The sequence below is a fragment of the Trichosurus vulpecula genome, chromosome 2 (assembly GCF_011100635.1).
Source record: "Trichosurus vulpecula isolate mTriVul1 chromosome 2, mTriVul1.pri, whole genome shotgun sequence".
Classification (NCBI taxonomy): domain Eukaryota; kingdom Metazoa; phylum Chordata; class Mammalia; order Diprotodontia; family Phalangeridae; genus Trichosurus; species Trichosurus vulpecula.
Window position 1 is genome coordinate 288840470 of NC_050574.1, and position 13335 is coordinate 288853804.

At 36.8% G+C, this 13335-nt stretch overlaps 1 protein-coding gene across 1 annotated transcript in view; it reads right to left on the reverse strand.

The window, feature by feature from the left end:
* The window catches only part of THSD7B (thrombospondin type 1 domain containing 7B), a 1008764-nt gene extending 995777 nt beyond the window's left edge, over nucleotides 1–12987 (reverse strand). Inside the window, exon 1 of the mRNA XM_036746882.1 lies at nucleotides 12849–12987. Coding sequence (XP_036602777.1) covers nucleotides 12849–12987 — 139 coding nt within the window. The remainder of the gene's footprint in view (nucleotides 1–12848) is intronic.
* Nucleotides 12988–13335: the final 348 nt, after the last annotated feature.

Below are 13335 nucleotides of genomic sequence, written 5' to 3' on the forward strand. Positions count from 1 at the left end.
CTGAAATATATTAGAAATTATGACTATCTCTTTTCAATGTTGTACTCATACATAGCAACAGAAATTTCTCCAACATCTGCATTCAATTAAAAAATTATTAACCCTAAGGAAAAACTACCAAAAATTCCTATCTGTAATTTTTTATCATTCATTTTGCTACTTTGTGTAAGTGGAATGTGTATTGTGAATGAAATCCAACATTAGGTGAAAAAGTACTATTTCTTTCAATAGTAGATTACTTTTTTAAAGGCAAAAAAGTCATAAATTTAAAGGGGAAAATAGCTTCACAAATTTCCTGCATGACCAACAGTTCTGTTCCCATAGTAACCCTAAAGAGAGGAGAGGAGAAGGTGGTTAATGCATATGATTACTTTTGGCAGCAAAAACAAAGCTTGGTTAGAACATACTGTCATCAGAGAGGTAAAACAACTATACAAGTGAAATTAAAAGATTATTTTATGGTGTATATCCCTGCTCTAGTCTCCAATATCCATCACACATGCAATTTTTTTTTGCTCAATGGTTAAAATTTGTTTAAATGTTTGGTTTTTTTCCATATTACTAAAATAACTGTGCATGTAAAGTCAAAAAACATAGAGGGTATGACTTTCAATTTGTAATTGTTTACATTCAGGTTGAATCAATATTCTCCTAGGTTGAGATGTTTTAAAAGTCAAACTTCAAAACATTTAAAGCGGTTTTAAGACTGTATGATGTTGGAGGAACCCGGGGGTGGAGCCAAGATGGTGGCTGGAAAGCAGGGACTTGCTTGACCTCCCTGCCAGGTTCCTCCAAAAACCTATAAAAATGGCTCTGAACAAATTCAGGAATGCAGAACCCACAAAATAGCAGAGGGAAGCAGGGCTCCAGCCCAGGACAGCCTGGATGGTAACTGGGTGAGGTCTACTGTGCACAGAGCTGGGAGCGGAGCCCAGCGTGGATGGCAGCAGGACCAATCAGACCAGGAGCCGAGCTAGCTCCCTGAATCAGTGAACTGTGGCAGTTTCTAGACTTCTCAACCCACAAACACCAAAGACAACAGAGAAGGTTAGTAGGAAAATCTGCAGGGGACAGAGTGAAAGGAGTTCGCAGTTAGGCCACTGGCCCCAGGGGCAGCGGGGGTGGGTGGGTAGGGTGCAGCTACAGAACTACAGCTGCAGTTGCTTCTGGCCCCAGGCCCATCTGGTGGGAAGAACTAAGTGGTGGATCAGAGCAGGAGTGCAGAGCCTGCTTAAGATCTGACTCAGGTCCAGGTTGGTGGTTCTTGGGGGAGGAGAAGTGCTGGTGTGGCAGAGCTGGCTGTATAGAAATAGCTCTGAAAACAACAACGCATCCCCTCAAGCTTGGAACAAAGTACTCTTTACTCTACAAGCAGTCATACCCTGACGAAAAATTCAAGGGTCAAGTAGGTTGGCTGGGAACATGGCCAGGCAACGAAAACAGACTCAGATTCAGTCTCAGACTTTGGAATCTTTCTTTGGTGACAAAGAAGACCAAAGAGCCAGAAGAAGTCAACAAAGTCAAAGAGCCTACGTCAAAAGCCTCCAAGAAAAACATGAACTGGTCTTAGGCCATGGAAGAGCTCAAAAAGGTTTGGAAAAGCAAGTTAGAGAAGTAGAGGAAAAATTGGGAAGAGAAATGAAAATGTTGTGAGAAAACCATGAAAAACAAGTCAATGACTTGCTAAAGGAGACACCCAAAAAAAATGCTGAAAAAAATACTGAAGAAAACAACACGTTAAAAAATAGATTAACTCAAATGGCAAAAGAGCTCCAAAAAGCCCATGAGGAGAAGAACGCCTTGAAAGGCAGAATTAGCCAAATGGAAAAGGAGGTCCAAAAGACCACTGAAGAAAATACTACCTTAAAAATTAGATTGGAGCAAGTGGAAGCTAGTGACTTTAGGAGAAATCAAGATATTATAAAACAGAACCAAAGGAATGAAAAAGTGGAAGACAATGTGAAATATCTCATTGGAAAAACCACTGACCTGGAAAATAGATCCAGGAGAGATCATTTAAAAATTTTTGTACTACCTGAAAGCCATGATCAAAAAAGAGCCTAGATATCATCTTTCAAGAAACTATGAAGGAGAACTGCCCTGATATCCTAGAGCCAGAGGGTAAAATAGAAATTGAAAGAATCCACAGATCGCCTCCTCAAAAAATGCCAAAAAGAAAACTACTAGGAATATTGTCGCCAAATTCCAGAGCTCCCAGGTCAAGGAGAAAATACTGCAAGCAGCCAGAAAGAAACGATTTGAGTATTGTGGAAATACAATCAGAATAACATGAGATCTAGCAGCTTCTACATGAAGGGATCAAGGGGCTTGGAATATGATATTCCAGAGGTCAATGGAGCTAGGATTAAAACCAAGAATCACCTACCCAGCAAAACTGAGTATTACGCTCCAAGGCAAAATATGGATTTTCAATAAAATAGAGGGCTTTCAAGCTTTCTCAGTGAAAAGACCAGAGCTTAATAGAAAATTTAACTTTCAAACATAAGAATCAAGAGAATCATGAGAAGGTAAACAAGAAAGAGAAATCACAGGGGACTTGCTAAAGTTGAACTGTTTTGGTTACATTCCTACATGGAAAGATGATATGTATGATTCATGAGACCTCAGTATTATATTAGGGTATATATATATATATGTGTGTGTGTGTGTGTGTGTGTGTGTGTGTATATATATGTATATAACTGTATATATATGTGTGTGTGCATATATGTGTATATGTGTGTGTATATATATTTAGATAGATAGATAGATAGATAGATAGATAGATAGATAGATAGATAGATAGATAGGCAGAGGGCACAGGGTGAGTTGAATATGAAGGGATGATATCTAAAAAAATAAAATCAAATTAAGGGACGAGAGAAGAATATATTGAGAGAGGGAGAGAGGGAGAAAGGGAGAGATAGAATGGGGTAAATTATCTCACATAAAAGTGGCAAGAAAAAGCAGTTCTGTAGGAAGGGAAGAGGGGGCAGGTGAGGGGGAATGAGTGAATCTTGCTCTCCTTGGATTTGACCTGAGGAGGGAATACCATATACACTCAATTGAGTATCTTACCCACAGGAAAGAAGAGGGAAGAAAATAAAAAAGGGGGGACAATAGAAGGGAGGGCAGATAGGGGGAGGAGGTAATCAAAAACAAACACTTTGGAAAGGGGACAGGGTCAAGGGAGAAAATTCAATAAAAGGGGATGGGTTGGGAAGGAGCAAAATATAGTTAGTCTTTCACAACATGAGTATTGTGGAAGGGTTTTACATAATGATACACATGTGACCTATGTTGAACTGCTTGCCTTCTTAGGGAGGGTGGGTGGGGAGGAAAGAGGGGAGAGAATTTGGAACTCAAAGTTTTAAAAACAGATGTTCAAAAACAACAAAAAAAAGTTTTTTGCATGCAACTAGGAAATAAGATACACAGGCAATGGGGCATAGAAATTTATCTTGCCCTACAAGAAAGGAAGGGAAAAGGGTATGGGAGGGGAGTGGGGTGACAGAAGTGAGGGCTGACTGGGGAACAGGGCAACCAGAGTATATGCCATCTTGAAATGGGTGGGAGGGTAGAAATGGGGAGAAAATTCGTAATTCAAACTCTTGTGAAAATCAATGCTGAAAACTAAATATATTAAATAAATTAAATAAAAAAATTTAAACAAGACTGTATGATGTTGCTTTTAAATCTTTAATCCATTCTCTAATCCTATTTTGCTGGATTAAACTCATTTTTTAAAATTCTTCTTGTTCTTGGATTCCTTTTAAAAGAAATTCTTCTTTGGAAGACGAAGCAAGTTGGGGAGTGAGGAACTGTCCCTAGTCGCTCTAAGGAAATGTTTGCCATCAATGTGCCATTTCTCAAGCAGATATATTATTTCTATGAAAAAAAAATTCTGAGTTGGGCTCATGTTCCTCATACTCATTTTTTAAATCATACCCATGACAGGCGAGGTTCTGTTCAAATTCCTAGACCGTATGGTCTTTAACTTTTAAAAAATAATGACCCCTCTGTAATGTCCCAAAATTTTTGAGACTCATCCCCTCACTCGATCCCCCAACATGATAGTAGCAATTATTTGGAAAAATACATAATGACAAAAAACCTACCATGGATTAATGTTTTTATTTCACGTACATGTTTGTTGAAAAATTCAAACATATACCTATACAGAATGCTATTTATTCAGTCTACAGAGGATAAGTTTTCTTATTTACGGATAAATACATGTAACCTGTCCAACCCTACCCATGGCTCTTTGGCCCACAGGTTGGGAACCACCAATTTAGTGTCAACTTGTAATACAGATATTTATGTATATGTCTTATCAAAGAGTCACTTCAATAATCATTTTAAAGTGCCCCCTATACACTAACCTGGAAGTACAAAGAAAGGCAAAAAAGAGATCCTGCTATCAAGGATAAGTATGTGTGTGTGTATGTGTGTGTGTGTGTGTGTATGTACGTATGTATATATAGTGTAAACTGTAGATAAACACAGAGAGAAGACCCTAATATTCAGGAGAACTGGAGAACTCACAAGCCCACTAGATCACAAACACCCTGAAGTCAGAAATGTGTTTTTTTTTTCGCTAGGTGATTTCCAGAAGCATTAACACAGCCCCTTGTACACAATAGCTAATAACAGTTTCCCAGATTGAATGTATTGAATTTCTTCATTGTCCCCTGTGAATTCTAGTAGAATTCTTTGTACTATGGTTCCTCCATAAATCCTTGTTGGATGAAAGATAAATATATAATAATAGGTTATTAACTGGGAAAGCAGAGTAGATGAAATCACTTTGGGATTTTTATCAAATACATGTTTTTTTCACGTTTTGGGGCATTTAAAAAATTGAACTTACACATGAATTGGTCCTGATGTTATAAAAATAATACAAAATTATCTTACATATATACATATATATGTATATGTGTATATGCATAGGTATCTACATGTTTACAAATTTCATACCCATTTTTACACATATATGATATATTTGTATATACGTATTATTTTTGCTGTTGAGTCGTTCAGTCATGTCCAGTTCTTTGTATTCCACGGACCATAGCATACTAATAATGTCAATGGGGTTTTCCTGGCAAAGATACTGGAGTGGTTTGCCATTTCCTTTTTCAGTGGATTAAGGCAAACAAAGATTGAGTGACTTGCCCAGGGTCATACAGCTAGTAAGCGTCTGAGGCCACATTTGAACTTGGGTCTTCCTGACTCCAAGCCCAATGCTTTACCCACTGTGCCACCTTATACATACATACTTACATACAATGTTTAAAACAATCCTGGTAGTATATCAGGAAAGGTATTCTCATCCATATTTGGTGACAGTCAATTCTACTTAAAGTAACTACATTAACCACATGAGAACTCACTCTGCAGACAATGAATGAATCAAAAGCATTAAACTAGGTCTGGGAAGTCCTTAATCAGTCTGGAAGGAAAGAAAGCCATTAGATAACATGAAATACCACTACATAGGAAATATATTGGGATTGGGAAAGAAACTCAGTTATGCCCTTGCTATAACACAGCACCCAGTTTGGAGCCCAAGCACTGAAGATTGCTGCCAACCTCTAGGAAACAGAAGTCCCAGTAAACCCCCTAAAAGGGAATCACTTAGCGGGGAGGAAATGGGGAGTATGTATAGCCTTGTGAACTTTGAAGTGTCTAAAGATGTTTTAACTCTCCATAGGTATCTCTGGGACAGCAATGGCTGATGGCAGAATCTGCAACTGGAGCCTAAGGCAATCTTGACAAACTGAGGAAAGATAGCTGGAGAACATTCCAAACAGCCAGCATAAAGCTATATCATGCCTAAAGGAAACATCATGATAATGTCACAAAAGGAGAAAAGGACTTACATTCAAAGTCACTGTTAATTAACTGTTAATTCTGTGGCCACAAATGCTTTCTAAGGGTGGGCTCATTAGTCTCTATGTACTTGTGAAAGAGAATGTCCTAGACTTTTGAAGAGATCATTTTTTCATATGATTATAGATATCTCTAATTTCTTCCTCTGAAAACTGCCTGTTCATATCCTTTGACCATTTGTCAATTGGGAGATGGCTTATATTCCTCTAAATTTGACTCAGTTCCCTATATATTTTAGATATGAGGCCTTTATCAGAGATACTGGTTGTAAAGATTCTTTCCCAATTTTCTGCTTCCCTCCTAATCTTTGTTGCGTTGGCTTTGTTTATACAAAATTTTTTCAATTTAACGTAATCAAAATTATCCATTTTGTATTTTGTAATGCTCTCTATCTCTTGTTGGGTCATGAATTCTTCCCTTTCCCATAAATCTGACAGGTAAACTATTCCTTGCTTTCTCAAATTGCTTATAGTAACAGCCTTTATTCCTAAATCATGAACCCATTTTGACTTTATTTTGGTATATGGTGATTACAGGACTTTGTTGAGGGCAAATGGGAAGTAAGTGGCAGAACCAGAACTGCAACCAGATCTTCTGCCAGTCTAGTGTTTTTGATAACACTGTGTTGTGTAAAATAGAAGGACTCGATCTCTTTACTCTTTTCATGTTGCTTCAGTGCTATGTGTGCTGGATGTGTGAGAGTGTGAGTGAATGAGTATGTGTGAGACCAATAGCTTTTCCTCCCCCAAGATACACAGATATCAGCTATTTATTAAAGCTATTTATTTTTAATTAAATGCCTAGGTGAATCATTTTATGAATTTATATTACACTTATAACAATTAGCTGCCTTCTGGATTCCTCCTCCCTCCTAATTTATTAAATGTTAGATTACCTGCACATTTCAAAAAGGACTTTCAATGCAAATGGGAGGGTAGGAGGGAAGTATGGATAATCCAAGCTTTAATAAAATGTTAACTGATTGAGAGTGGGGAAGAAGCTCCTCATGGAATGCCATTTAAATATCTCTTCCATTAAAAAAAGAGAGAGATTAATTTTAACTTAGTTTACCCTCAGAACTAAAATCTTTCTTTTCACCTGAGTCATTATTTATTGACTGAGCGGGGTTTTAATGAATTTACAAGTTACAGTGTAAGCAGTTTTTCAAAGGTTTGTCCTATTGAGAGAAATCTTCAGCACCTAGATAACATTCAGTGTAATTATTTAGGCCCATTTATGAATACAAGCAAACCTTCTTCCAACCCACTTCTTTTTTCTCTTCTGCTTTAGAAAAGTGAACAACAGCCCAATGAAAATATGAGGCCAAATTTAAAGTATAAAGTAATATTTTTAAGTCTGTATTTTTCATTTTCACACCCAAAAAATTCTGAACCAAATGTATTAATGTATTACCAGAATGTGCTGGTATGTGGCAATGCATTACTAGAACATGCTTAAGATTTACATTATTTAAGAAACATGATTTATGACCTCAAAATTTATTCCTCTCCCTAATCTAATGGAGTTTATTTTTTCCTAAAGATATATTAAATATATTTTCCTAAAGATATATTAAATGATTTTTGTCTTTGGACATAAAGATATTCTTCTTATGTATCTTTAGATAATGGCCTACACATAATTTAAATTCCAGACTTTATCCATTCTACAAACATCTATTGAATGCCTACTACTTGTCCATCATGGTTCTGTGGGGAATATGGTAGGATCTGAAGAAGTTAACAAGGAGCACTCGTTAGTATAACAGACGGTATAGGTTTCACCAGGAGCACTCAGGCACAGGTAAGCATGTTAGGCATTCTCTAATTTAGTGTTAATGAGTTGCTCTCCAGTTCTACCTCATTCCAGTCTATGAGCTTGATTCATAGCATCTCCTCAACTCTGCCTACCTCTAATCTTTGTCTTTCTTGGATTTGTGACTCCTTTGTCCTAATGTGTCCCAGCTCTGATTCCTGAATCTTCCCTTGTCTGAATATTTAGTACTGGTATTCTAGGTCAAGGACAGCCCCTGAATCAAAGAATTGGAAACTGAGAAGATGTCCATCAATTAGGGAATGACGGAACAAGTTGTGGTATATGATCGTGATAGAATACTACTGCGAATGCGAGGGTATAGGTAGAACATATGTTGGATTTCATACCATCTTGGGGGAGGGATGGGGGAAGAGAGGGAGGGGAAGAAAATTTGGAACTCAAAAACCTGTGGAACTGAGTGTTGTAAACTAAATATAAAAAAATCTAAAAAGTAAAAAAAAAAGAAATGGTGAAAAAGATGGTTTCAGAAAAACCTGGGAAGACTTACATGAACTGATGCAAAGGGAAGTGAGCAGAACCAGGAGAATATTATACATGGTAACAGCAATATAGAAATGATGATCAACTGGAAGACTGACCTTCTCTGATCAATAAAATGATCCAAGCTAATTCCAAATGACTCATGACAAAAAATGTCATTCATCTCCAGAAAAAGAATTGCTGAACTCTGAGTAAAAATTGAAATGTAATTTTTCACTTTATTTTTCTTGCTTTTTCTTTGAAACATGGCTAATATGGAAATATGTTTTGCATGATTTCACAGGTATAATTGATATATTTTTTTGCCTTCCCAATGACTGGGGAGGGGCTAGAGGGAAGGAGAGATATGGAACTCAAAATTATTTTTAAAGTTTAAATAAATAAATGTGTATATGCATACATGCATGCATGTATTAGAAAACAGTAACATCCAGGTATAAGGGGGCCCAGAAGAAAGACTTGAGTCCCTTGCTCTGATACTGACTGACTTCCCACTATACTCAACAAACACAATCTCAGACGACTTTCTCTTGCTATCCTTTGGCCATACTCAAATGTTACAAGCTAATTTTTAAAATGATTCTGAGAAAAATGAAAAGCAAAGCTAACCTGCTATGAACTAAAATCCTCACAACATATACCACGGTCTAATAAAAAGGCCTCAGGATCCTCATTGCCCCTGTCCCCTTCCTCCCCTCCATTAAGTTAGAATGGAAGGTGTTGACTGTATATTACAGTCATCCTTACTACTTGGGCTGGACTCTCTCATTCTTCTTAACCTGTTTATGAGTCTCCTATAAAAACGACAACTTGACTGAGAGCCTTCCTACAACTTTCTTTGTTTTGAGTACTCTGTGAATGTGGGAATACTCTCCAAAATCAGTTGGTAAATTCCCTAACTGTCCCTCTCCATCCAATGTTTGCAATACATATTCAATGGTCAATGGACTAATAGGGGTTCTACCTATAGGTTTAAATGAGTATTATTAACATATGAATTAATATTCCTTCCTCACCGAGACATATCAGTAGGCTCACTACTTCCACTAAAAACAATGAATCTAGTTTGTTCTCGACTTGAGTTGCGGACTCAGATTATCCTGGGCCTCAAAACGTTTATGGTCTTTTTTCCAGAAGAGGACAACTTCATAAAGTAGTAGCAACAATGTGATATAATAGAATGCTTGCCAGACTTACATCCAGAAGACCTAGGTTTATAACCCAATCTGTATGATCCAAGCTGATGACCCAAGACAAGTGACCACACTTGTCTGCTTTAAAAGGAAAGGGACAGGGACTTGACTTATTATTTCATTGGCATACAGATCCCGTTGTTGGAAATTTCTCTACTAATTCAAGTTAGTACCTTCTTTGTAATTTATCATCTTTGAAGGTTGACGAGAGCAAGGAGAGGTTAAGTGAATTTCCTTGGTTGCCACAGCCAATATATATCAGACAGAAGACTTGAACCCAAGTCTTTCTGGCTTTGAATTCAAGTGTAGATCTAGTATGCCATGCTGTCTCTCTGCAAAATGGGTATAATAATATTCTTGTTATCCTGTGCCACAGGGTTACTGCAAGAAGTTACTTGGCTACAAACTACTTTTAAATTGGAGTGAATTCCCCTTCCTATAACACAGGAATGACTGCTAACATTTTCATAATACTTTAAGTTTTACAGTCTTCTGTAATACTTATGCTTGGAAAAAGATTTGAAGATATTAGTGATCTCTGGAGCCCTATGAAGAAATCTACTGCTCATCTCCCTCGTGCAGTGGAAAATGATTAGTTATATTTACTCCAAACAAGAAGCCATATCACTTCTTATCCAGGACTCTGGCTGACCTGGTTCTGTTTCCTCTGTCTGGATGAGTGATTGCCTGACACTGCATATAGCTCACAGGAACTCATCACAATGTTGACAGGTATTCAACAATCTTGCTAGAGCAATGACCCCCATATTATCCTATGGCTAAACACAAATTTTCCATCAATGGGGATTGCTTTAACTACGTGGTCTTTCACTCACTCATTACTCATCTATTCACTGTTTTTTTTCTTATGTTAAGACATACCTAGGGATGTGTCCAAGTTAGCTGAGGTTTGCTAAGATCTAACCTTTAGATTGAAGGGAAAAGGAGGAAATAAATAAACATTTTAAGTGATGGACAATACAATCTGAACCCAGAGAATTTCTAAATAAGAGTTTATCAGTTCTTCATTAGAAGTCAACTCAACTTTTAGATTGAGTCCTTGGATTTGATAGCAAACTCCCAAAGTGCCAATAATAATATTCACTGGATGACACTAAATGAAATTTCAGGTTTAGATGAAATGAGCATCGTCAGAAATAAGAAATATCTCATTGCAAGGTCCACTGCCATTTAGTCTAAGATGTCAAGATAGGGAATGAGAGTGATGACCAAGAATTGAAATATGGGAGTGAGCTTTCTGTATTTAAGACAAAGATGTTTTCACTGCAGCTGACTTCATGGAGAGATGAAAACAGACATCTACTGTCACTAGGATGCCAGTATGAGAGGAATATCTAAAAATGGAGTGAAATTAATACCTGTATCTCATGGGGTTGTTGTATGCCTTAACACACATACAAACACATATAGTCCTGCATATAGTGCTTTACAACCTTTAAAGGATTATCCATATATACTTTGATATATTGTCATCCTCATCATCATAATCATCCTCATCCTCATCATTAGCATCTGTGCTTTAGCAGTTTGCCCAAAGACAGTTTGCAAACTCTTTCTGTGGGAGGGACAGTGGGGTCACAAACTTGGATCTGGGAGGGACCATAAAGATAACCTAATCCAACCCTTTCATTTTTCAAGTGAGAAAAAAATATGAATTTTAAGGAGGTAAAGTCCACTGCTCATAGTCACACAGAGAGACATGAAACAGTTCTATGCTACAAACCCAGATCCTCTAACTTGAAAACTAGACCTTTTCCACTAAGTCATTCTGTCCAGACAAAAGCAATTGTGGCTCTGACGAGACTTAAACCCACACCTTTTAGTGTCCAAATTCTCTACAAGGTCAGACTTCTGTTATACCACAGAAGCAGTGTCTGTGACCAGGTCACCTTCTCTTAAGGCTGTAATCAAACTTACGGAGATAAGCTTTTCTTAACTTACCTAAGCTAGCGCAAAAGTGACAAGTACCCATTGCCTTTCCAGAATAGTGGGGACCTACCGGAGCTTGGGCTCCACTGGCAGACCTTTGAGTTACACAACCACCACAGACAATTTTAGTAGAGGAAAAAAACAGCATAGTGTCACATCACTTTTACATTGACATACACATGTTTATAATTTTATATTTAATAAGATGTTCAGTCTATTATAATTTAAACAAAACAGCAGCATTCACATTCAGGCAATACTCTGCTTTTAGAACTCTTTGCAAAGCTGTGGAAACTACTGTGAGAAAATATGCAAATCACTAATTAGATATCACAGTCGACAATTAAATTAATTTATAAGGGCTTAAATGCAATTAAATTTCCTCCAGATTGTATCTTTAATGGTGCTTGGTTAGCAGTTAATATACTTTAAAGCATAATTCAGTCTTTTATTTTTGCAAAGTCATTTAAATGTTACAAATATTACTTTCATGAATATTTCCATGGTGACAAAATAAGTTTACAGTCTATTTAATTTATGGGCTATGACATAAAGACCAAAGCTCAAGAACCACGGACCTACTACAAATCACGTTCTTAGTTTCCAAGTATCTATTGTAAATACGTATGTTTGAAAAAGGGACAAAGAGATATGATTGAGATATGTGAAACAAATGAAATTCTAGAACAAAGGAAAGTATAAGAAGTTCAAATAATGAAGTTGTTTGGGTTTTCTCAACCACATTAGTAGAATGTTAATTGTTTTTACATTAACAAATTAACCTTTACTCCAGAACACAGTCATGGACTTTCTTCCCATGTATTCAAATTATTTTTTAAAAAACCTTCACTCATATATACAAAATAAAAACTCTACAAATGTTGAAACTAATCATTTCAAAACACATTAGTGTTACAGTTCAACTCTCAGAGAGATAACTAACAAGAAATGTTGAAAGAGCAATTCTTCACTGTGCAAAACCTGGCAATATGGAGTGTCTCCTGGGAAGCATTTAATAATAAATATCTAACTAGAGTATCCTCTAAAAGAAATCTGCACAACAGGTCCAAAGAATTTTTAGCAAGAAGTTGTCAGCTAAATTCAGATGTCATTTTTGCAATAAATGGTTGGTTCTGTGCAGAGAAATATGGAAAACCTTGACAAAGAAGGAGATGTAGCTATGGAAATCGTAACTTTATTTGACAGCAATATGAAAATCCAGAACTGGCATCACTTCTGGATTGGGGCGTGCTAGAGGAAACAGGGAAGGATAAATGGATATTTTTGTGATGCTCGTAACAATTATACTCAAAGATCAACCACATGCACTTTACAAAAGGATGCTCAGAATGGCCCCCGTCTGTTTTTCCCCTCTGGAGACATTATACCATTGCCAAATTAAAACCAGCAACTTGAATTTATTTCTGCCTTATGAATAAAAGTGAGAGGGAAAAAAGAAATGTGAAAAAAGAATAGCACGAGCATTCCTACCTGGTTTCCAGATGAACTGATTACCCTTTTTACCTTCCAAATGCGTTGTTAGGAGCAATACGAGACAAAGTAAAAGATAGGACTTTCTCATGCTCTTCCGTACCCAGTGTGTGACAGCCAAATTGACTCTTGGAAACATTCTTCAGATTTTTGGCCTCTTTTTTTCCCTATTCCTATAATAAAGAAAGAAGAAGGTGAAATGATCAGAAAAACACATAGATATAGATATACATATATATGCAAACTAGAGAAAACCTCTATATCATCACTTTGAAAATTAAGCATTAGAACTTCAGAAATAACTTTTTCAATGTTTTTTTTTCACTTACATGTATGTTTAACTGAAAAAAAAATAGGTATAGAGACTATATGTGTGATTTCATTGGTGAAAGGAGCTCCCGATAAGGAACTTCCTGTAACAAAGCAGGTAGACACCTTGTGGGCAATTTATCATCTTAGAGAGTTACCTTGAGTACTGAGAAAGGCA